The sequence below is a fragment of the Lepisosteus oculatus genome, chromosome 3 (assembly GCF_040954835.1).
Source record: "Lepisosteus oculatus isolate fLepOcu1 chromosome 3, fLepOcu1.hap2, whole genome shotgun sequence".
Lineage (NCBI taxonomy): Eukaryota > Metazoa > Chordata > Actinopteri > Semionotiformes > Lepisosteidae > Lepisosteus > Lepisosteus oculatus.
Window position 1 is genome coordinate 57,331,826 of NC_090698.1, and position 25,281 is coordinate 57,357,106.

At 41.4% G+C, this 25,281-nt stretch overlaps 1 protein-coding gene across 3 annotated transcripts in view; it reads left to right on the forward strand.

Moving 5' to 3' along the window:
• The window catches only part of ptch1 (patched 1), a 76,550-nt gene that overhangs the window by 45,982 nt on the left and 5,287 nt on the right, over positions 1–25,281 (forward strand). For all 3 annotated transcript variants that reach the window (XM_015368361.2, XM_015368349.2, XM_015368356.2), the window contains exons 13-20: positions 1,923–2,041; positions 3,931–4,420; positions 4,926–5,235; positions 11,269–11,411; positions 13,897–14,080; positions 16,282–16,562; positions 21,016–21,153; positions 22,065–22,207. In XM_015368361.2, coding sequence (XP_015223847.2) covers positions 1,923–2,041; positions 3,931–4,420; positions 4,926–5,235; positions 11,269–11,411; positions 13,897–14,080; positions 16,282–16,562; positions 21,016–21,153; positions 22,065–22,207 — 1,808 coding nt within the window. The remainder of the gene's footprint in view (positions 1–1,922; positions 2,042–3,930; positions 4,421–4,925; positions 5,236–11,268; positions 11,412–13,896; positions 14,081–16,281; positions 16,563–21,015; positions 21,154–22,064; positions 22,208–25,281) is intronic.

Genomic DNA, 25,281 nt, shown 5'->3' on the forward strand with positions numbered 1-25,281 from the left:
CTGTAATAAAAAACGTTTGTAACGTGGCCAGCCATTTACAGTATTACAGCCACAACTCTTATAAATGATCGTAGCAGTACCCTAATTTTCCAGGATTGCAATCCTAGTTTTCAAATGTAGCTTGCAGAAAGAAACTCGTAAAGGATGCAGTCAAGAACTACCAGACTAGCTAATTCAGCTCTGTGTATAGTAAAAGAGAGCCCTCAAGCCACTTGTAAAAATTCTGGATCTCTTAAAGAGATTGGCGATTTTAACATTTCTGTTCTGTCTTTTACCATCCCAGAATGGATGTTTTCCCATTAGTGGCTTACAAAAAGTTGGCATGGAAATTGAATATTCACTATCACCTATATTGACACCTTTGGTCTTATTTTACCAGTAACCAAGGCTTCTCAAAGATGACTGCACAGAAAAGTAGCTGTGAACAGAAATGCTTGGTTTGTAGCACAAAAATTTCCTGAGGACACTTTGAAAACAGTTTGTTCCTTATTCTTAGAAGCAGACACCATCATTCATCATTGTGTATTTTTCCCCCAGTTTTCAGTCTCTTGAAGATTCCTTTCAAGAAATAATGTGACAGTCTTGTCTTCAACTGGAGCTGGCTTTATTTTTGTTTATTGTTGGTGTCAGGATGAATTTCTACACAGATCGGCAATCCCAGTCATTGTGGTTTTGGCAAATGTAGTATGGCTTACAGCGGGTGAAGGCTCAAGGAGTGTTTAATAGCAGTGTGGGAAGGTTATTAAGTATGCTAGCAGTGCAAGTCTCCTGCAGGGCTTTAACCCCTTGGTAGGATGTACCAGGAGGAACTAACAGCCTGACTAAACTTGCATACAAATCTTTTAACTTTAAAAGATATATCTTTTTTTTGTAATAAGTTCAGATCTAACATAAAACTGTCTCAGGCCTTTATTTAATCATTTAAAAACCAAGAAGACTAACGTGTTCATCATGTATCTGTTGTTTCAAGTTACTGGTCTTTTGGTCACACAAAAAGTTGAGGTTTTCTTGTATCTTCTACAAGCATTATACTGTAGTTCCCTGGTAACAAAAAAGAACATACTGTCCATGAAAATCAGTCATCAAGCCTATTACAGGTTTAACTGCAAACCCAGATTAAGTTCCAGTCTCCTGTATCCCCTTTTTGTTTTTTTTATATGTGCTGAACGAAAATCCTCTGCAATGATTTTTTCTCCAGAACTACACACTCCATTTTATTAGAGCGTAGCTGGTACTTAGTCTCAATGTTTTTAATTCATAGAATTCCATTTTGACGTGCATAAATCAGCGTCTGCTGGTGCTGATTTGGCACTGAAATGTAAGTATTGGCAGAATGAATTTAAATGCAATCCAGCTATTTTTGATCAATTTTTTTATGGGGGTAAAACTACAATTGCGATGTTTGTTGTCTTAACGTTAAAACAAAAAAAGACAAGTCCTGAACTCAATTTTCAGTAAATGCCTGTAGAGATTGTTACTGAACATCTATGGAAATAGATCATTTAGTGCAACTTTGCTTTTATTGGAAGTCCTGTATGACAATGCCCATCTGTATCACACGCCCTTCCGTCCTTCAGTCCATTTAAATGAAAGACCATGTGTGGACTGTGCCTTGGGGCATGGGGCTGCAATGTTGTCTTATGTTCTGATCGGCAGCTTTAATGTTAATACTTGCTATAAATATGCAAATGTATTCTTCCACTTTTGTTTCTTTCTCTTCCGTAATGAAGGAGTTAAAGTCAGAACATCAAAGGATTGGGATTACAAGCGAAGAAAAAGCCCTCTGTATACATACCAGTGTGTAGCACCCTAATTAGCTGAATACACAGCCGCGCAGCACAGTTTGCCTATGGGACCAGACAGGATTGAAAGTTCCTGAATGTGCCCATGTACTCTGGTTCCTATCTTCCTCTTTGTATTAGGCTGCTGTTGTCGTGGTCTTCAACTTCGCCATGGTTCTGCTCATCTTCCCAGCTATTCTCAGCATGGACCTTTACAGGCGGGAGGACCGCCGTCTTGATATCTTCTGCTGTCTCGTCAGGTAAGGCTTCCCGAATGACAGGTCAAGAGAGGAATCGAACGGTTTCGGAAGCATTTTAAGTAGGGCCATTTCAGTGTTCATTTTCCCAATGTATTGTTCAAGTGTGATCAGGTCTGGCGGCAAACCTCTGGGAATGTGCCAACATCACAGAAGCAAACCTAATCAAGAAAACTGGCATTAAAGCCATTTAAAAACATCATATGAAAGGTCTCGTTTTAAAACACATTTATGTTCTTCGTCATTACAGAAAATTGCGTGCATGAAAGGGGGACCATCAGCAATTTTAGAAGGGTCAAAGTCAAAGTCCCTCCGGTCAATTTGCCCTAAATCCGTTAATCTAATAGAGATACTGATAGAATGTAAAGCATCACGAATGTTTTGTCTGATTGTTTTTTATGTCAGATTCAAATTTGGCTCCCCAGCGTATGTTTAATAGGTGTTCATCTTTGAGCCTTCTATTTAATGCAACATTGGTGAGGACCTAATCAGTTTTCAATGCTTTTTTTTCTTGTACTGTACCACTTTAAAATTTGTTGACAGTTACGTCCTTAATGGTGCCATGTACAAGAAAAGTTAATTTCAGAAAAGTTAATTTTGACCAGCTAATGTAACGAACACTCAGTAGCTGCTAATTATGAAATACATATTCCATTCTAATGACGGCGCACGATTGGCTAAGCGTTGAGGAGGGAGGGTGGGACTAGTCCACCTGCGCACTCTCAGCTCGGGGGACCATTGCTTCTTGCCCAGGCCGTGTAAGACGTGTGGTGCTGTCAGCGAAGGATGCGCCTCTCCTCCAGTCAGTGCTGAACCTCCTGTAGGGGGTTGCATTGCCGTGACATGTTAAAGACAACTGTGGGTGGGTCAGAGGAATCTTCCCACACTTCCTTGTTCTCCCCGTGTGCGATCTCAGGGCTCACAGCTATTATACACATAATAGGCAATTCCAAATTTGGGTGTGTTTAATAAAATTAAATGTCAGTTCTACTCTTACTTAAAACTACACGACTGACTCGATTCTTATTGGTGGAAGGTTGTCTTGTATTCCTAAATTCTGTTACATTTAGGACCTGTTTAGCCTTTGATATCTTGTGTGATGGTTTTGGTTAAATATCAGCTTCTGGATTTTTATTTTGCCTTTAATATAGCTGTTGAGTGCTGTGTAAATAGCTTCTGGGGAAAAAAATTGAATTCTCAAAGTTGTGTATATGATTAATCTGTCCGGTAACCAAAGCACATTCTCTTTTCTTGAATCAGCCATGGGGCCTTCATGGTTGTAACTGTATTATACATTAAGCACATTCTTAAGAAGGCAAATTAATATCCAGTGGAGTAACATAGTTTCCAAGTAATTATAAGGCTGCTGTTGAAGCAGGGCCTTCTTTAGTCTCATTTGTGTTTGCAATTACAAAATTGCACGGTGAAAGGCATCCCGCTGGAACCACCACCGAGGCCTACTCCTGCTTCCTGTGCACATTGCCTCACATTTTTCCTTTATTCAAGAAAAAGGGGGGGGTTTCATCTGCAGTCAGCTTCAGGCAAATATTTCCTGAACAAAGTCATTTTACTGTCACTTGCAGGAAATTAAAGTTAATGCGCAAACCTTCCCCTCATCATTACTTTGCTTTTTGTCAATAATAATTTTTAAAGATTATTTTGAAAAGGCATTCCAGTTAGGAGCATCTTGGCAGCACACCTCAAGGGTTGTTTTCTTTTCTTCCCTAGATTAAATACCGTTCGCATAGAGCGAGATGCATTTGTCTCATTGGCTTATTGAGGGAGTAGTAGAGGATCTAGGAAGTAGTTGAGTTCTTTTGTCAAGAGCAGTGATACAGAAAAGCAAACTGAAGGGATTGATCACGTTTTCCTCCCCCCTTTTCCTTTTCTAGTCCTTGTGCAAACAGGGTCATTCAGATCGAACCCCAGGCCTACGTGGACAGCATTGACGCCAACCGCTACAGCCCTCCCCCGTCCTACAGCAGCCACAGCTTTGCGCACGAGACCCAGATCACCATGCAGTCCACCGTCCAGCTGCGCACCGAATACGATCCTCGCACTCAGGCCTACTACACCACCGCCGAGCCGCGCTCCGAGATCTCGGTGCAGCCCGTCGCCACCGCCGCCAGCAACCACACCGGCTCCTCTCGGGTCAGCACCGGTAACAATAACAACAACAACAACACCACCACCAGCAGCAGCTCTGCTGGTCCAGACAGCCTGAGCTGCCAGAGCCCGGAGAGCGCCAGCTCCACCCGCGACCTGCTGTCTAACTTTACCGACACCTCTGCCCACTGCATAGAGCCACCCTGCACCCGGTGGACCTTCTCCTCTTTTGCAGAGAAGCATTACGCCCCTTTCCTGCTGAAGCCCACTACAAAGGTCAGTGGTCCCCTCTCATTCTTCCTCTCTCCTTTTCTCTCGCAGGCAGATTCATTCATTGCGCTCTGAGATTTCCACTCTACCTCTTCCTCCTCATTCCATTGGGCTCATTAGATTAGGTGTTCAAGCAGGGAGCTGCGTCGGCGTGCGCTGACTGCAAAGGAACAGGTAAAGGTTAATTCCACGCGGATGAAGGCTCTGTAGCTGACACTTTGTGTTTCTCCTTTTTATTTTACAGCATGGAATTAACCTTCACTTGGTCCGCTGAGATATTTAATTAGAACAGCATGGATGGAAAGCCAGGTTTTCAGTTGTTTATTCTAGCCTCCTGCTAATCACTTGACAGTACCAACTACACATCTATTCAACTAAAGACATTTCCTGGCGTTGGTACCAGGAAGCACTTGAGCTTGGACAGTCAGTGGAGGAGTAATGATGGATGAATGAAAGTTGAATCGCCCTTCAGGCATAATTTTTGTGACGCATGTGTGTTCTGTCTCTGTAGGTTGTGGTTATATTCCTCTTTCTGGGTTTGCTTGGCATCAGTTTGTACGGGACAACCCGTGTTCGCGATGGGCTGGAGCTGACGGACATTGTGCCTCGGGAGACGAGCGAGTATGACTTCATCGGAGCACAGTTCAAGTACTTCTCCTTCTACAACATGTATGTCGTCACGCAAAAGGCAGACTATGCCAATTTGCAGCCCCTGCTCTATGACCTGCACAGACGCTTTGGCAATGTGAAATACATCCTGAAGGAAGAAAACGGACAGCTTCCCAAAATGTGGCTGCACTTCTTTCGGGACTGGCTACAAGGTAATGCATCTCGGACGATGAGTTACAAGGCGTTCTGCATACGACATACTGTATTGTTATGCAGCCCTTAAGTAGGACTCTTTTCTGTAATTTTTCTTGGATTTCCTTGGATAGCTCTGCTGTTTTTTTTGTGTTGTTGTTGAGTCCATGATGTAATTGGTTCCCATCATTCTCTTTTCTCTTTCTAATCCCCTTGCTTTCAGTGTTTGACACAACCAGCCACCCGCTCCATTTTGGAAAGCATTTTAAACAAAAAAAAACTGGGTTGCTCCAGGCTCTTCCGTGCCAATTAATCTGATCACTGACATAAACCAATTTACAGAAAAACAGACAGTTGAAAACTGTTCACTTTTTACCATTATTAGGTCATTTGTTTTCCAGAACATGAATTGTAGAGGCTTAGAACTAATTGAGAGCACATTTACAATGGTTGAACAGTGATGATAATAAATCCACAAAGAAACATGTGCAGTTACGTGTTGGAGCAGCTGTTTGGAAGCACTATCCATCCAAAAACCAAACATCAACAGCTCGATGAGTCCCAGATCTTTCATCAATAAATTTTTCATTCCTGAGAGAATGCTAATCGGTTTGCATTTTGGGTGTTGTTGATGTAAGAACGATAGTGCTTTCATTGCAACGAAACAACATTTTGTGGAAATGCTTTGTCACTCCTGCAAATGCATCTTTGTGTGGCTCAGGAAATGGAAAGGTGTAGCGCCTGAGTGCTAAACAGATTCAAGTGAATATTGCAAGAATGTGGCCATTTTGTTAATGCTAAAGTTGCATTTATCAGTGTCTTCAGCGCTGTCTTCAAATGCTAAACATTTGTGCTGCCAGATGCCTTTGAACTTGGGAGCAGGGTGGGAGAGTCATGTGTTTAATATTGTGGTTTCAAACAGTTAGACAAATTAGACACAGACAGGGAGATGAGAGAGACTGAAACATGGTGTCCTAGAAATGGGCCACAGGCACAGAGAGGGCGTCTCTCTGGGATGTCATACGATCTCAAACAACGAAGGAGACTTTTAATCATCTTCAGTGCAAGCTCAGCTCTCTCTTGTGTCATGGAAGGATTGTTGTTTTGTTTAATATAGCTGATTGCCCCCTTTCATTTATGATCCTAGCTGCAGAGTTTTTTCGAACGCATTAAAAAATGTGAGCACATGCATATGTTGCTGAGATGTTGACAAGGTTTTGGCTCAGTGCCTGGTAGTAAAGAGACATACTGAGACTCCACAGGCAAAAAGCAAAAAAAACACTGGGAAAGGGGTGTCTTGTATTAGACAGTACACAGAGAATTTTCCTCCCGTTATCTCATATTTATTCTGTAGGTGTGTTGCAGTGAAGGATGACATCCTTAACTGCTTCATCTCATACATTTTAAAAGTCTGAAAGGACATTCTGTTTGTACCTACAGATTTATTAAATGTCTTCTGAGCAGGATTTATAAACGTCTGTGATCTGTACTGCCTACAGCCTGACTTGCTTTACTTTGTTTAAAAGTGGGTTTCCTTGCTGAAATGAAATGGAAAAATAGGCTAGCATTTGCGAGAGGAATCACTTACATTGGACTAGACTGCCAAAGCCGAAACATCGCCTGGTTTTATATGAATGAGTGTGAGATGTCCCAGACACGGTACTGATGTCCGACTGTAATTTTATACAAATTGTCAGCTGACATTTCAACCTCTGAAATAGTTTAATAATAAAGTGGTGCTCAGAGGGGCTTGAGTGATTCAGTGGGACAACAGTCTGGGATTGAGGAGTTAATTCTTTGAGGTCAGAAAAAGGCAGGTTCCATTTATGAGCATGGCGAATGGGGCTTTAGTACTCGGGTTTCATTTTCAGGCTTGACCTAGGGACTAGGACAGCATGGATTCTCAGATGGAAAACAGAAGACTTGCTCTTGATATTTCAATAACAAAGTGAGCCACCCAGATATTTGATTGGCCTGCACTTTAGAATGTTTGGTTACCATATGTTCTGTTTAAAAAAAAAAGCTTGTCTGGGGAGCACTGGCATTTGTGAAAATGGCAGGAATGTTTTCAAATGCAGGCTAATTGCATTCATACATCTATGAAATGTTTGTGCATGTCGAACAATCTCAAACTGGTTCCAAATGTCTAAAAATGCCGCACATCTAGGGCCGACATTTTCTGTGTATGTTTCTGGCTGCTTTTTGTGCGGTTAAAGGATCTAGCAGCTTCTTAACATTTAGCACTGCAAGAGATGATGATGCTTTCAGAAGATTTTTTAAGAAGCGGTCTGTATATTACAAAACCCTCCGCCTATGTTGAAATTAATGAATGGCTCCTTTAAAAATTCTACCGGGCAAGGTGCTCAAGCCTGGATGTGTCGCTAACCAGCTGTAATGGGAATTCCCCAAGCAGTGGCACAGAATAACCTGAACACTGCCTAGGGTGGGACGGAATTAGTTGGCACGGCTCTCTCAATTTCTGGCAAGGAAGCAAACCTCCTGGGCATTTGCAGGCTTGCCGTGCTGTCAGTGAGGGGACTCACAGATCACTCACAGATCACTGACCACTTCTCCTGTCAGCTGTCTGTGACGTGTCAAAAGAGAAGAGGCACAAAGGTCAGCGGGTGGGAGGAATCCGCGTGCACCTCTCCGTTCTCCCCCGTGTTACCTGGTCTGTGGTCAAGAGTCGAAGCATTAAAACACACAGCTGGAGAGTCTAAATTGGGTGGGTGTAACAAAAAATACCTTGCAAACCTGTTTTTTAGAGAAGCTACCTTGCCTCTAAATTACGTACAGAATGATCATAACAAAAAGGTGATAACACACAATTTGTTTGAGGAATTTCTGTGTAATGTATATTTTCAGAATTTGAGGTATTAGTTTTAGATTTCTGTGTGCTTTCTTCTGTTAAATCTGTTTTTGGATCAATGTTTGAGATTTTAGAAAAGGAATAGTATTATGGATTGAAAGGCACATACAGCAGACTGGTTTTTAACTATGCAAGCCTGTCTGAATTGAGGTGTATTCAGTTGTATAGCATTCTTAGCTTATATAAACATTGGTATTGAGCTGTTTATAGTTTCTATGAAGATATTTTTTGGCTATGCACATAAGGAAGTATCAGAAATATGAAGTGCCATATTCTCTCGGGCATGTAGCCTAATTCTGGAAAGCCAAGATCACATAGCAGCTTTCCTCTTGCCTGCAGGCTTTAGGACATGTTGGGACATTTAATGTGTTAGAAGGCTGCAGGGTTAATATGGTCTGTTCTGAAGGCATTACTGAGGCCTTCGTACCTGGTGTGAGTTGGCTGATAGTAGGAAGTCTTGGTTGAGTGACTAGCAAGTGGTCTTTCATATCACTCGATTGAACTGATTAAGAGAGATTACATTTCAACTCATTTGTACTGTGTTTAGCAGTAAATCTTCACTATGACTATGGTATTTCATTGAGAAACTGGGCCCTCCGCATTTCAATCAAAAGGTCAAGTTAAAAAAATTACTAAAGTTATCTAAAGAAATACAGAGTAATACTTAAACAACTAAATGAATAGTTGTCTACAAAAGTTGTTGGAGAGGCCTCTCCACCTCAAAAGATTATCAGCTTACCATGCCTATGGTGAAAATACAATTTTATTTTAAATAAAAAGCCCAAAGTTCTTCAATTAACATCCTTTGACCCCTCCAGAAAGTTTTCATTCTGAATATCCATCAGTCAGTACATCTGTCCGCCTCTGACGTTCTATGCTAAGCAGTCTCTGACTGGGCAGTATTAGAAGTAAACCTCTCATTATTAACCCCTTAACCTCAGCTTTGACACCATTTGAGTCCTTTACTTCACACAGGTTAGTTAAAGGTGAAACCAATTCTGCCTGGAGCTATTTTTGAAAATTAAGGGGTTGGAAGGAATTATTTGCAGTGGGGGCAGGTCACTGAGGCTTGGGGCCAATGTGGGAGACCGCAACTCCCCATAAGTGACACTGACCTATTTGGTAGGTCTCCATATGTGAAATTGCTTAATCACATAGACAACCATGCAGTACCAACGATCAAATTTATGTTTGGCATGCATGCTTGTATTTTTATTCATCATGCATTAATCTGCAGCACACTGTTTATTTTAAGTCTAAAAATGTCTTTGGTATAGCTGGTCTCTGTTCAGTTTAAAAGGCAGAGAGTATGAAGGAGGGGGTGGACAGTGAAGACTATATTTTATTTTTTGTTAGAGGGAAAGTAGAAGACAAGCTCAAAGGATCTTTTTTTAATTATTTTTCCTTCCCTTTCCACGGCCAGCAGTTAACCTGTCTGAAGTGTAGCTGTGGTTTTGATTACTGCTCTGCTTGCAGCTGTGAGGTGGGCCCGATCACTTCTCTGTACCCTGGGAGAGTGTGGTTTGTCATCTGCTTTCAGACAGAACGTTTGGGTCGGGCAGCTGAACTTCCCGTTCCAAATCTGATCCGAATTACCTGCTTGGAACTGCCCTGACCCTCAATACGCTCGCTCCTCTAGACCGTGCTGGTGTTGTTGATGTTGTGAGTCTTATTAGCATTTTCTAATTGTGGTGGGACATTAAAGGAAAGGAGCAGCTGAGAGGGAATAGGTGTTGGCAGTGATCTTAACACATGCTGGCAGCACCTCTCACTACTTTCATTAGCTCCGCCAGTCTGAACAGATGGTATACATTCACGAAACCATGTTCCCTCACACTGTGCGCTGCAAGCCGTCGGGCCCCGACGTTACACAAATATCATAGCAATTTCTTCCTTGAGCAGAGGACAGGAGGAACACCATGTTGCTGAAACCCTTACCGAGCTGAACACTCATGCAGGCGCGGTGCAGCTTTTGACCAGCTGTCATGGAGCAGCAGAATGCCTGAAAGGAGTTCTCTGTTGCTCTTCGACATGCAGTTTCTCAGTCTGAGATAGACTGAGAATACTTGCTTCAATGGCGTGATTACTGATGATTTATTCAACCAGATAAGTCAATTGAGAACAAGTGCTCTTTTAAAACGATGACCAGGAGAGCACTCACAGTTGGGTTGAAGCACCGTGCTCAAGGGTGCAACAGTGGCACTTCACCCACGATTCGAACCGGTGACCCTCCAGTCTGGAAGAGTCGGTGAATTTGTCGCGAGACCTGGTGACCTTGAACACGACGGAGGTTTTATTAAATGTGAAGGTGACCAGGAGAAAATATCAAACAACAAGTCGGGTGACTTCGTATTCTAACTGTGAAAAACTTTAAATCGCTGAAAAATGCCGACCTCCTGCACTGCAGTGTGTGGTCCTCATCCGAGCATTCCCCTCCCTGCTACTCCCCTTGGCCCCGGTGACAGTCGCTCTTCTGGTCTGCCTTCACCCACAGATCCGACTTTAGGAAGGCAGCTTAAGGACGGCACAGCACCTCGTCAGCAGCCTTGTTTTGTCAGTGATGAGGAGCTCAGACTTCTTGACCGTTCTTCTCCAGCCCTCTGTGCTTCTTGTAGTTCTTGGAACATTGTGCCCAACCTGGAGACATCAATCATGCGATGACAATAATAGCCCTGTCTACTATTTCATGCCACTGTCACACATTCCTTGCATTCGTGTAGTGTTTTCCCATCCTGCAGGATCTCATAATGCTTACGCACATAGGAGCAGGACTCACTTCAAGAAGCTTCTTCACAAGTCGTGCTAATGGGGAAACTGAGCTAGGCCAGATTATGAAGTGTAACATCTCTACTCTTCCAAACAATGGATGGGATCTTTAATGTCCGAGTGGTCAAGACCTAGGCTTAATATGTACCAGGACAGATATTTTAGAAATTGGCTATATTCATCGGACTGTTATGTACTCTTCTGACGTTAATATAATCTGCTATGAGCACACCGTTGAGTAGACCAATATCCATAAAACAATAGGGGACACCCTTGAAATCCACGGTAATACACCAAAGCTTGGCATATGAGTGATTTATTTACTTATCAAGGAGCATCGCATTAAGAAATATGTTTTGCAAAACGAAAACGATCTTACACCTCATGGCATATCCGAATCTATGCACTGTCTTGTTAGGTTTGCAAGAGGCCTTTGACCGTGACTGGGAAGCAGGGAAAATCACCCAGACCACCTACAGGAATGGATCTGATGATGGCGTTCTAGCTTACAAGCTTCTGGTGCAAACTGGAAACCGGGACAAACCCATCAACTTCAGCCAGGTAAGAATTTTCTAAAGTCAGTATGGTTCTTTAACTTGTTATTCGAGTTTAACTCCCAACAGGCAGTTTGATCCAAATATTATTTTCTTAAGTCTTAAGATTTAAAGGCAGAAGTCAGGCTGTGCTGATTACAGTTTTCTTGATGTAAGGGTATCCATTAATAGAATTTTCTGTTCCTTTTGTGAGATTCTGTGGTCTAGGAAGGCTTTTGGAAGAAGGGTATTATGTTATAAAAGAATGAGCTGAAAGCCAGAAAATCCGCCAGAATGTTGGAAGATGAATTTTGGTGATGAAGGTTCTAAAAATGTTTGTAGCTTCTCATGTAAACCACACCTGGCTTATAAATGTACCTTTCCTTGATTACTTTACCAAGTTGGAGAATTTAAAGCTCTCACTGGGGCCGCAATAGACCTCTGAAAAAGCAATTAACTCTTCAAACCACTTGTCGAATTCAGTTGCTTCAGGCTAAAGATCTTGCATCTAATGATCCTCTTAGAAGCGCTGGACTTTCTCCACCTCTGCTCTCCCATTAAAGATGACAGTTTAACACAGTACATTGTTCAGAGTTGATTCACTGTACAACTTGGGGCTTTATGGCACGATACTAGGTCTCATTCATCTCCGAGAAACGCATTTTGGAGAAGCATTTGAAAAACGTGCTTTTTTAACTGTCGGGTTGCGATAACTCGTCGTGGGCCAGGTAAAGAGCAAAACAACTCTGTTGGAGCGCAGCTTCTGATGTAATTTCCTGTGCCTTGGAGGGAATGCAAGTGTGCTGTGCCCAGAGGGGCCACAGGCTGCGCAGTGTGCTTCCAAAGACAGCTTGAAGACATACAGTTGTTGTGTATCCTGCTGGTTAATTGAATCCAGATCTTTGGAATCCAACCTTTTTTGTACTGCTGTCACTGTTGTGTTTCATTTCATTACATAGAAAGGAACTGCATCTGAAGCAAGACCAGCACTGTGAGTTAGCACAGAAAGAACTCCTCACCACATGTGCAAAAATAGCCTTCGATGAAGTGCATGTGTGAAAATGAATGCTTGCTATTTAAAATGCAGAAGATCTTTACGTTTTAGCACTGACCGTTTTAAATGGCCCTAGTTGTAGATCATGTATCAAGCTGAGCTATTTGCAGTTATACTTTTACTATTGACTCGTTTCTTTCCTATTTAGAGTTGCTTTCATGGGATTTACTACCAAATAATTCATTTTATTTTCTTACCCTAGTCTCGCCCTGCAAACAGGGAAGAAGTGCTGTGTGGAGCTGGGCATTTTCTGAATCCATAGGTCAGGAGCAAGCAAGTGTTAGCAAAATTTGTACAGATGTTGTTTTATTTTTATAGCTCTCCTCCATTTGCTGGGTGGCATTTCCTTCAGTGTTAACAACAGAGGTTAACTGCACACAGACGTGCACAGGGACCCTTGCCAATTTTTTTATTGTTACGCTAACTCGAGCAATTTTTCTCTTGAACTCCCAACTTTCAGAATCCTGGATTTATTGTTCTGAAGCCGATGCGTGGCACAGAATATTTTTCATAATATTTCTGCCTACTCTGGAGGTAGTTTTTGGCTTTAATTAATCTATAGAAGAATGTGAGGTAGGAAAGATGAGAAGTTTTGCATCAGAAAATCAGGTAGTTAAATATAAAGAACACCAATTTCCATGACAGAGTAGTGTTGTGTGCTTTGCATGAACTATTTTTAATCGATCATTAGTATACAGAAGCAGTCATTTGAAACTTTCAAACTAGTTTTGATTTCCACAGTAAATAAATGTTTCTAATGAAACTAATAATCCCATCTTTTCCTTTCTTTTGGTTATTTCCACCTTTGAGAAGTCTACTTACAGTTTAGCCCTGTGTCGAGAGTGTAGTTTCCAAAACAGAACTGCAAAACGAATACCTAAAGATTAGTCTTGTTTTGCAAGTGGTGTTTTAATAAGTGCTGTTTGAGCCATCGCTGGGGCCTCTTGAGTGGCTCGACCAGTGAAGTCACACGTCTGCAACTCTGTGGTCACGGGTTCGAGCCCACCTCGCGTCACTAGGGTTCCCCAAGCTGGGGCACAGCCCTGACCAGTGCGGGGTGGGATGTGTTGGTCCAAGCTACCCCGGCCTTAAACAGTGCAGTGACCTCACTGCCCATCGGGGTGCGTGCAGGCAGACAGTGCTGTCAAGGGAAGCACTTCTCCTCCACTGAGCCTGTGCGTCTGTGACACCGGAAGGTTCCTCATTCTCCCCCCTGTGTGGTTGCGGGGCTCGTAGCCGCAAGACAAAATCTGAAGAAAAAAAAAACGCACGGCCAATTATTCCAAATCAAATGGAGATTCTAAATGACAAGAAATAATCATAAATAATAAAATTGTTTCCACATGTTTTTAACACTTTTTCTGTCGCACTATCAACACGTACTGTATAGGCGGAGGGTTTTGTTTTATTTTGTTACTTTGTATCTTTAAGCCCGCTGTCGCTTCCATTTGCGTTGCAGCTGACGAAACAGCGCCTGGTGGACGCGGACGGCATCATCAACCCAAGTGCGTTTTACATCTACCTGTCTGCCTGGGTCAGCAACGACCCTGTGGCCTATGCGGCCTCCCAGGCCAACATCAGGCCCCACCCCCCCGAGTGGATCCACGACAAGACAGACTACATGCCCGAGACCAGGCTCAACAGTGAGTACGGCTCTTCCTTCCACCCCGCCGGTGCTGGCGCTTCAGCTACCAGTCCCATCCGCGGGGCAGAAAGCACCACTTGTCGGAACAAATGAAGCACGTGTCCCTGTTCTCCCATCTCCAGAGCTGGCCTGGACATCTTAGTCATTTCAGTAAAAACTGAGTTATCTTCTTTTTTTATAGTGATTCTTCAGGTGTTAATTTTTGTCATCTTGAAATATTGGGCAAACTTTGTTAAACAGAACTGGGCTGTTTTTGAGCACTTGTTCTAAAACCTGATTTAATTCCAGATTAGTCAGTGGTTTGGGTGCTGTGTTGCTCCTACTTAAATGAGTACTTAAAATGGAGTGTTTGTAGTTGATTTTCTAGATTTCCCCCTTTTTCTTTATAACAGCCATTCAGAGACCTTGCTCACTGTTATTAAAATCATTATGTTATTGAGGTTCTCCCTTTTGTGTAGCCTTATTTTCCATTCATCCCTGTGAGGAGGTGAAAAGGGACATGTTCCTCACTTCAGGGTTCTTAATGCAGCGGCAGAAATGTGAGCTGCCACACATACCTACACTTCATGTAGTGCTCTTTGCAGGTGAGCAGGAGTGTGGGTGTGATTTCCACTTCCTCGACGGAGAGAGCAATGCGCAGAACCAGAGGAGTGGCCTCTTGTCCAGGAGGAAGACCCTGGGCTGATGTAATTTGTATTGAAGTCAGGGTTATCAGGCTGACTACTAGTTGTGGTTATTGGGCTGCAGCAGGGGGGCTCTTGGAAATGGAACTGGATAACAAGCACAGAGTGCTTCACTGTATTTGAACCCCGGAGCCTTGTGGCAGCCTTCCAAGTCTTGTCTTAATGGAAATTTATAGTTGAGATTATAATAGGGCAAATCATGTTTAGCAAGTCAGCTGAATGACCCTGCAGGGGCTGGAACACACAGAGCCAGCAACTAAAAACACTGGGATGATGGAGTTTTCAGGTTCATTAGACTGGAATGTTCTTTAAAAAAAAACTGTATTATTAGCTCTGCATCAGGCTTGGAAATGAGGATTTTGTGATAATATGGTTTTAAGTGGGATATCTGAAGCCTTAATTATAGAGGATTAATGTCAGAAGAAACACCCAGTTGTATGTCATTCTATTTGATAACCGATAATTTTCTCCTCACTCACCCCCCAAAGCCAGTAAGGTGTGTTATAGTAAACTGTTCTTCGCAGTATCAATATATCTCCTGTTTCCAGGAAATGGTAGCTCTTACACATACAAAGAGGAGTCAGTGTGCTCTGGGGCTCTGAGAAGGTGACTGGTTGTCTTGCTGGTGTAATCCCTTGGTGTTATCCATATGAGAGGGTTTCTGCAAGAATCTGAATGGATTGTACTGCTGAGATTCTGACCTTGTTCTTTATGAGTTTAACAAAGGCGAATGTTTACACGCAGCACATTTTCCTTATGCTGATCACAGGTATCACTGCATGAAAAGCTTTAAGAATAAAAGTGCCGAGAAAGAGAAAACGCAAACAGCTGGTACACAGGTGGCCTTATATAAACTATTATTTGCTCCTTTTGTGTGCCTAGATTTACACACTGGAGTGTTTTCCACGTTGTCTTTTATGCGCTCAGCATTGAGTTTTATTGTGTCATGCTGTATCTCAGTGCCCTTCTTGTGTCAATGACATTTTGCTGTGATGGTAAAGGTAGTGCTCAAAATGCAACAAATGTTTTTCATGTATAGATTTTACTTGTCGTATTCCAGGATCCTTAATGACTCTGTATGGTTTCAAATCTGCACGTGGCTGTCTCTGGAGAGGGATTTTTATAGCTGGTAGGCGAACAAAGCCTCATGTGATCAGTAAGAACAAGGAGATGAAACGGCAAGAAGCCAGCTTTCTGCAGACGCCCTTAATTTTACTAAAGCAAGTGAGACATTAAAATGTCATTTGAAGCTATTTAGTATTTAACCTTTTTGTCCTTCCGACACTGCTGCAGATGGCAGAAGGTTTCTCCAATGAAATGACATCTGTTTACAGAAGCCCAGCCATCGGGGTCACTAGAAGCTGCCTCTGTGGGCCTCTTTATAGAGCTGGGGTAATTGTGAGCTGATACAGAAGGTTTCAGGCCTCATTAAGACCAACATGGAAAGTTGATTATCAGAAAGGAATGTAATGAGAGGTTTATGTTTTTTTTTCTCGTTCGTTTTTTCTTTCTGTAGTTCCAGCCGCTGAACCCATCGAATATGCTCAGTTTCCTTTCTACCTCAATGGGCTGCGGGAGACACCCCAGTTTGTTGAAGCGATTGAAAGCGTCAGGTCAATCTGCAGCAACTACAGCAGACAGGGGTTGCCCAGCTACCCCAATGGCTACCCCTTCCTGTTCTGGGAGCAGTACATTGGCCTGCGCCACTGGCTTCTTCTGTCAATCAGCGTGGTGCTGGCCTGCACCTTCCTGGTCTGCGCGCTCTTCCTTCTCAACCCATGGACGGCCGGCATCATTGTAAGTCAAATGAAACTGTCAACCCACCACACGCCTTTCATCGGGTTACCTTTGCCATCGTTATGAAAGATCCGTCCTAGAAGTCTCATCTACTAAAAAAAACCAAAACATTTTAAGCAGTGCTCTTCCTTAAACCTGGAAAGAAAGTTTAGTTGTGGTTTTTCATGTGGTTTGCACATTTATTAACAGGCTTTATGAAGTCGGAAGACAGTAGATTTAGCAGCAGGCTGGGTGTTTGTCTTTTCCCCCTTTTCCATATTTTGCCCCCTTCTTATTATTCAGCAGCACATCCAAGGGGCATAAACTCGTTTAAGGCTTTCCAAGTTGTTTTATTTTCTTTGTACAAGTAGAGGCATTCTGAAGCTGTTTAGAGTTCTCTCAACCATTTTTAAGCTAGCCTGATCTTTAGCCTGATGACTAAACGTTTCCAATTCCATGGCTAGATAGTTAGCTTTAGGATGTGCAAAGATTCAAAACTTGCCCAGTTTTTCCTCAAGAAACACATTATAATTAATGAATTAACACATTATAATGGTTATTAATTATAATCTTTACATTTATGTAGTGCTCTGCAATCAATGTTCACCAAGCACTGTACATATAGGGCAGGACCCCCTTCACACACCACCGAAGTGTAGGCAGCAGCCTCACTGCTCAGCAAATCAGGAGAGAGGTGAGAAATGAATTTTCTGAATTAAGAGGGACCTTAGGAAGGCCAGATCATTCAGAGAGAAACCTAAGAGGATTGCAGTCTTACTAACAGTGCCGTTAGATCTTTAATGACCCAGTAGTCAGGACCTCTGTTTCATGTTTCATCTGAAGTACAGCACTTCTTATTTCACTTGGAGCTCTCTCAGTCCGTACCTGGTCCGGCCTTGCTTAGGGTTTTGACAGTTGAGTAGATCAGGCAGCAAGGTGGTGATGTTACTGTCAGAGTTATCCAAGAGCTGATTTGTTTATTGGTAAAAAAGCTAAAGGTCACATTCATACCAGAGCCACAGAGGCTTGTTCTGGTTTACCATGGCATGAAACTAAGACTTGAGAGAACATGAAAAAAAAGAATGTGAACGAAGTTTGTACAACGTTGTTTTTAAAATGGCACATAAATGACCAAATATCAGGCAGACGGTTTGAAGAAGGATGTTTCCAGCAGCACTGCGAATCCTAAAAAGACGTAGATGTTTCATGTAAAAACCATGTCGCGACAAGGATCTTAAATGCTGTTGTCCAGCACATTCTGGTTAATCCTTAACACATCTTATAAACATAATAAAAGCACTATTTGCCAGATAGTTTTTGAAGAGTGTTATTCATGAGGTATGTCATTAGTTAATTCCAAAATATTTCGATGATGAGTTCTGGAACATATTGTATGTTCTTACAAATATTAGCACTGATCTATGCAATATTGGTCCTCAAATTAAAGAAAAGGCAGAAAATTTAGTGCAGACCCACTTTTTTTTTGGAAAGACCTGTTCTCTAATCTTGTTCTTTGTCCTTCGCATATCTATGTAGTCTTAGTATTTTACAATTAATTAATTGCATAGTCTGTTCTGTCTATATTAAGCATTCTTACCACTTTGGTGTTAAACTGTAACTGTTAGAAAACTTTGCTGGAAAACACCTTTGAAGAAAATGTAAGCTATTTCATAGCGTTCTATACTTCAAAGATGCTCATAAAAGCAGTTTGCAATGTACCAAAGCAAACACAAAATCATAGACACTGTTTATTTAATCATATTAGAGGATTCTCATGTTTTAATTACAAAGATGTATTTTACCTTTTTAATAATGTTATGTAAACACTTTTTACACTACTTTATTTTTGCCAGTGTTTGTGAATTAATCTTTGTCAATCCCTCCCTTCATCAAAGCTTTCCATTTTGTTAGAAGACTTAAGAGTGTAGTCTGGACTACTTTATCCTATAGTCTTTCAAAATAAATAGTTTGTTGTTTTCCTGTTAGCTGCAGACACTACAGAAATCTCTTTATTCTGTCCTAGCACATTGGTAGTTTAACTTGGGAGAATATTAGCTCTTGTGTTGACCTTAATGGAATTGGACTGCAGCTTAGAAAGAAAGATTGCCTGTGGTTTTATTGCTAGGGGTCTCAGTGTTTATCTTCCCCTATTTTGTCAAGGGGAAGTTTGTTTAGTCTACATGGTGCTTTTAGAGGCACTTGTTTAAAGTGAATTAGGATAGAAGTGAAGTAACACAGGCAACAGTGACTGAACTTGTGAATGCCCTTTTTCTTAAATACCATTAATGTATATATATACAAGCAGATGGGTGTTATCTGCTCTTCCAAAACCTGGCTCGTCAAAGTTCATTTTCAGTCTTTAAAATTTGATTGGAGCAAATTTGTTCAATTATCTGGAGTTTCTGAAATCAATTAGTTGTCTAAATTAATAAACCTAAAACTGTTGGCCTTGGTTCCTGCAAGGCTGTGTTTTAGAGTTTCCCAGTGACATTTAAAACCTTAACACTTCGAAATAATAACCTCGGAGCCTCTGGGCTGGTACGAACAAGTTACACATACATACTGTTTACAGTACAGGATAAAGTATTTCATCTGACCTTTGTTAAGTAGATTTTTATTTTTCTTTCTCAATATGATTGAATTTATGAAACTTTATGAAATAGAATATAATCTAGCTTTTAGGGATATCTTAAATATTTGGTGTACCTTTCTTAAATTATATCCATTGAATATAAAATCATGTACAATTGCTCAGATGAATGCAAAAAAAAGCACCCTGTAGTTAAGTTTCACAAATTAAGAAGACTGTAGTAAACTTTGCCACAGAGGAAACACTATACACAAACCATTGCTTTATGTAAATGGTTATTATTTATTCCAGAAGAAACTGAAGCCGTGAGTGTTTAACCTGTATTTAATCTTGGGTTTCTCCAGTGAACCTGTTAATAAATCATAGATAATCTTCTCACCAAATGATCACCCTGTCATTTGTAAAATTACATGCTTCTTTCAGTCAGAAGCTTAAGACGCCTTTAAGAACCCGAGAAAGTTGGGAAAAGTTAACTATAGGATATAATAACATAACAAACCAGGCACAACTACTGGATCCTTTAAATCAGGAACCAGCAAGAGGGAGAAATAGAAACCATGACTTCAATTATGAAAATGAAATCTGACAATCATGTGGCCTTGGTGAGACTGCTCAAGCAAAGATTATTCTTAAAAAGGCAGAAGGAAATGTGTGTTCAGATATTTAATGGAGGCCAACACATACACATAAACTTTTCGTCCTATGTGCGTATTAAAACGGAAAAGAAAACCACTGAAGGAAGGATAGACCTACTGTTGAAATGTTTATTACTTTTGACAAAATTGAAATTATTTCAGCTGCTATACTGGGTAGAATTAATAAACAACACTACCAAATGGATCTAATATCTGTTCTACTACCCTTACCTTAACCACATCGAATGTTTATGGGATAAATGTGATGGACGAAATTAACAGATTTCAGCCAGTCTGTGGGAGGCTGTTGGTGGGAATGCCAGATAAAAATGTCCAGAGATCCATATGTTTTAGAAGCCTAACTTTTCTTCAGAATAAAAGTTTATCTCTCCTTTCCCATTTTCTATTTGAGTAAAATTATATACAGATACAGACATGTTTATGAGCAGGAATATTTCTTGCTTGCTTTGAGTTCAGTGTTTTCCTTTCTGTGTTTTATTGTTGGCTATATTTTACTCATCCCAATCCTCTAAAGCTGTACCCTGGATTTCTGGTCCATCCTTAACGTTTTACAAGCTAGATGAAAGAAAAGGTTATGGGCTGAGCTTCAGATTTAACTGTTTGCTTTGTCCAAGTCACCCCCTTCCTCTCCCCACCCAACTCCCTTTAACCCACATTAGTTGCTGAGAGGCCCCCCAGTAACTTGACACTCATCAGATGATAATGGCATTTACTTCACTACTGACTTTGGGCCTGCCAGCTTAGTTTTCACTGAAATCTGAATATTTACAAAATGCTGCCCAATCCAAAGAAATTAGCTTGACCTCTTTTGGTGAAATTTGTGTAGCCTCGCCTTCAAAATCACTGCTTTGAGATTAGGGAATAAAATTAGAAATACAGCAGCATTTTTTAAGGCTTTGATTGTATAAGCAGATATTTTCTTATAATTCACTTTTTATTCTTCATGTCAAGCAAAACTGACAGATCCAAACCAACAGAGAATTCACATTGGCCTTGCCCACCAATTCCGTATGGAGCTGTTTAAATCGACATTTTTAAGGTTCAAAGCCTTTCTGTTCTGAGAAACGAGGGGGAGAGAGAAAAAGGTTCAAAAAAATTGTTTTGATTGCTGAAATGTCTCTCAAGTGTGGTGTTCCTGAAATGCAGCAAAAGAATAACAAGAAAGTGGAGGGTTGGAGCTTTCTGGTCTGTGTGGTAGCAGCTGACTCCATGGTGTTTAACCCTGCAGGTGCTGGTCTTGTCCCTGATGACTGTGGAGCTCTTTGGGATGATGGGCCTGATCGGGATCAAGCTGAGTGCTGTCCCTGTGGTCATTCTCATCGCCTCTGTGGGCATTGGAGTCGAGTTCACTGTCCATGTGGCTTTGGTGGGTGTTGTCACTAAATAGGTGTAGAAGCAACTCGAAGCTAATCAAGGTGTAGAAGCAGTTTGAAGAAGCTAATCACAATTAGCTCTAGTTTTATTTCACTCTGTTGCTAGAATGTGGGGCTTATGAGAGTACGGTATTCTACTGGTTTACTATAAGATCTCAATTTTAAGACCACTTTTACACAAACTCATGTGGTTTAAATTAATTGTGTATATATATATCAAAAGTGGGAGGGAAAATCAACTCTGTGGATCATTGTTCACAGAGTTCTTCAGCACTCGTATAATGCCTTCTGATCTCTACTGAGTGCCCTGTATGTTGATACTGGACTAATTTACGGTAGTGATGAACTATTTCTGGAAGAGGAAATATAGCCACTATAGCTTTGTATGTTTGGCATAAAGCTGTCAGTGGAAACTGGGTGGGAAAACTTTGCTAATTAAACAAATGAGTTATGTCCTCATACTAGAGCACAAATCAGTAGCATAACGGTACTGAGATATGTTTTATATTTTTTCTACATGACATTCAGTCACATCAACAATTTAAGTCCCCTCCCGTTCCTGTTAATGGGCATTATAATCTTTCTTATTTGCATCGTGTTTTCAGTGCTTTAGTTTTAACTGGGTAGAGGCGAAAGATAGCCTGGTTATCTTTGATTGGCCGATGAAAAAGAATTTAACTCCCTTTAGATAAAAGCACAGGGAGATGATCTGAGTTAAGCTCAGCCCTCTTTGATTTTTAAATGCAGCTTTTACACGTACTAGTTAAGGGGAAATGTCTGCATTTGCTTCAACCCTAATGTAAGCTGTACATCGGTGTGAAAATATGTCATTTTAAGACGTTAATATAATGGTTTCGCTTATCTGCCCTAAACTTCTTTTTGTCTTCTGTTTTTGCTGTTGCAGGCCTTCCTAACTGCCATTGGGGACAGGAACCGCCGCGCTGTCCTGGCATTGGAGCACATGTTTGCTCCCGTGCTGGATGGGGCCTTCTCCACGCTTCTTGGAGTTCTGATGCTCGCGGGCTCTGAATTTGACTTCATTGTCAGGTAATCATCTCGGCCAAACACGCGTGCGCTCCGTGTCGATCCGGATGCGCTCCTGCCGCCAGGCCCTGAGAGAGCACAGGCTCCCGTTCTGTGTTTTTCCAGTTGTTCCGGACGTGCAGTGAGTTCAGTGTAGGCTTTAGAAACCCGCTGGAGTCAATCGCTTGATGCCCATCAACTGTTAAGAGTTCTCTCTTCAGCTGTTTTTTTTTATCAAGCAGCAAATCTTATGGGAACATATCCCTTGAGAAGGTTTATAGTCTGTCATGTTCTTCCTAACATCAGTGGTTTCCAATGTAAATATGAACGACAGGCATGCCAGCACATCTACAGTGAGAACAGTTTTCCATTGCTTGTATGTTTTCAGTTGTTGGAAGAAGTCTTGTTTGTTGCAGTAGAAAATGATCTTGAGGATATAAGCCAACAGGGTATGCAGTAAATATTTACACACTTTGACTTTGTGTGTTACACATTGTGCGGAGCGTAGTTCGAGGTTGGTGTCGAATTCCCTTGTTAAGGCTACGGTCCTCGTTTGGTCTTAATTGCCGTCATGAAAGAGTTAAAGATTTCCTCTGGGTGCCAGTAGCTGAGGCATTTACCTGAAGATCTGTGAGGCGTGGAAACCATTTACCCATCTCTCACTGCTGCTTTTCTTCTGTCTTTCTAGTGCGAGTTTTGTTTTCCTTCTGCTGAAGCGTGTCATTTTCTGTGCTTCAGTGTTTGTGAAAGGAAGTGCCTTGCAAGATTACCTTCTCCTGGTGGTTGACCCAGGTCTAACCCATGACTCGGAACAAATGTTTAAGGGGAGATGTTCTGAAGGCACCACAGTGCAGAAATGTTTAAGTGGGAATAGGCTGGCGTGTATGTCCTGTTTATGTATTTTAGTGGCTTCTTTTTTTTTTTGGAAGTGATTAGTGTGAGGTGGGGCGATGGAGATACCAGTTATATTAAATCCAGGAGGTACTGGACTATACTGTAGATGAAAACGTTTAGATTTCTTACCTATATGATTTTCTGATGCCCACATAATCCCTATAGGTTGTAATTTTTTTCTCCTTTTTCCATCTATGCTTCCTTTGCGTAAACAAACTTCAGTTTGCTATAGCGAAAGAATACGAAAAGCGTTTCGGTGCCAGAATGAGATGTTATAGTATCTGAGCATGTGGGTGTATACCAGTACTAAACAGAGGAAAGCTGTTCTCCCTCAGTTTCAAACTAATCTTGAGAGCAGAGGCAAATTAAGCTGAGGGATTTACTGTTTGGGGCTGAAGGCAGCCTGTCGCTTGTGGGTTTAATTAAGAATCAGGAGTTCATCAGTCCAGTCAAGGGACTCGTTTTTTTTTTTCCTGAGCAATTTGAGAAGAGCAGTGAAACAGATGCCTTTCCTTCGCTAAACAACCAGTGGAGCTCTGCAAGCAGGAATTGTCTCGTGTTCCTAGTAACACTGCTTCTTTGTGATGGGTGCTTGTGGCTGTTGGATGGCGGGGGTGAGGGGCAGGTTGCTCTGGAGAAGGGACAGCACAAATAAAAACCTTGACAGGAGCTCAGGTATGACTCTGGGCAAACCTCACCTTCCCAGCTGAAAATGGACGGACTCCACTTTTTGTCTGCATACAGGAGCTAAGGGTCAGCAGTGCTAGACTCGAAATGAATCGCTCAGAATGCGGAAAGGTTCTGCCATTTTAACTCTGTACTTCTGTAAAGGCACTCTAAATGACAGCGTCTCACTGTTATACTAAATGTGATAAAAAGCAGCTACCCAATATTTTGAACCTTCCTTTCGTAGAAATTGTTTGGCTTTACTGTCACATTCCTAAGTATGGTGACAGATGTGTACTGTTCTGAGCACCTCCATCATTTTCAAAGTAGTACACTTAACAAACATGGAAGATTAGGATTATTTTCCCCTTTTCTTTCTTCCTGTCGTAATTGGATTTGGGTTTTCACGTATTATCCATGGCAAACCTCTCAAGGTTGTATCCTGCGTGTAGTATTCTGAGAAATCATACAGTAGGAAGTGAAATAGTGAGAGGTGAGAAAGAGAAGTCGCTGATTAGCTAGAGAGACTGAAATGAGCAGTAGCTAAGAATTAGGAGCTACAGGTGATACAGAAAATACCTCATTGATTAAAAGAGAATTTGTGGTGTTGATTTGTCTATATCCACTTGTATTGATTGATTAGGAATACAGGGATAGGATATGAACTAAGAAAATGCGTTATTGTGAAGCATCTGGAAGATCCTGTGAACAGCACTGTGTAAAAATGAATAAATATTATTATTTACTTTTATTATCATCTATTTAAAAGTTTAAAAAAAGTTTTTTCCTGTAAAAGGGGGCATTTTACAATACTCTTTTTTTGGGGGACTTTTTAGTATTCAGATTCAAAGATTTAAGGTTTTAGTGTAAACATTCACTGTACCATAAAGCCCTGGGCAGCATTTTTAAACTTAAAGTAAGGGTTTTTTCATAGGCACAATTCTTGCTTGAATAATGGGGTAATGTCCCTATAGGGCTCAGATAATACTAAATAAGGGCTTTTGCACTAAGTGTGCGTTCATCGGAATAAACAGGAGAAGAGGGCGCCACTACATTGCCACACTGTCAAGAGAAACCCATTATTTCGGCAGATCCAATAATAAAAAGTCTCCTTAGGCCAAACCATTAGAACCATTAGTTATGAATGTGTCGGTGAGTTTAGTCTGAGCTCCAGCTGTGCTGCATACCAGCTGGCAGGAGCCTTCCTCTCCAATGACAGGCTTACCTTGACTCCCAAAGGATCCTCCATCTTAACCCTGAATTATGGGAAGTCCCTTTCTACTCCTTGTCTCCCAGCGTTTTAATTATTTTATTTTTTTTTGTGTGGTTGAAACGCAAACATGACGTGTTGCTAAGTCATCAAAGAAAAGCTAAGGTGCTGTGAAAGATTAAGGCAGTGGAAGAGTAGGCACTGTGGTCCAAAATGGCAATATGCATTCCTTTAAAATGAAAAGCAAAATTGCAGTTTGGAGATATGTCCCTGCAAAAAGAACTTGCAGAATTTCAAAAGAAGCTGTACTTAATGACTGAGGAAGTAG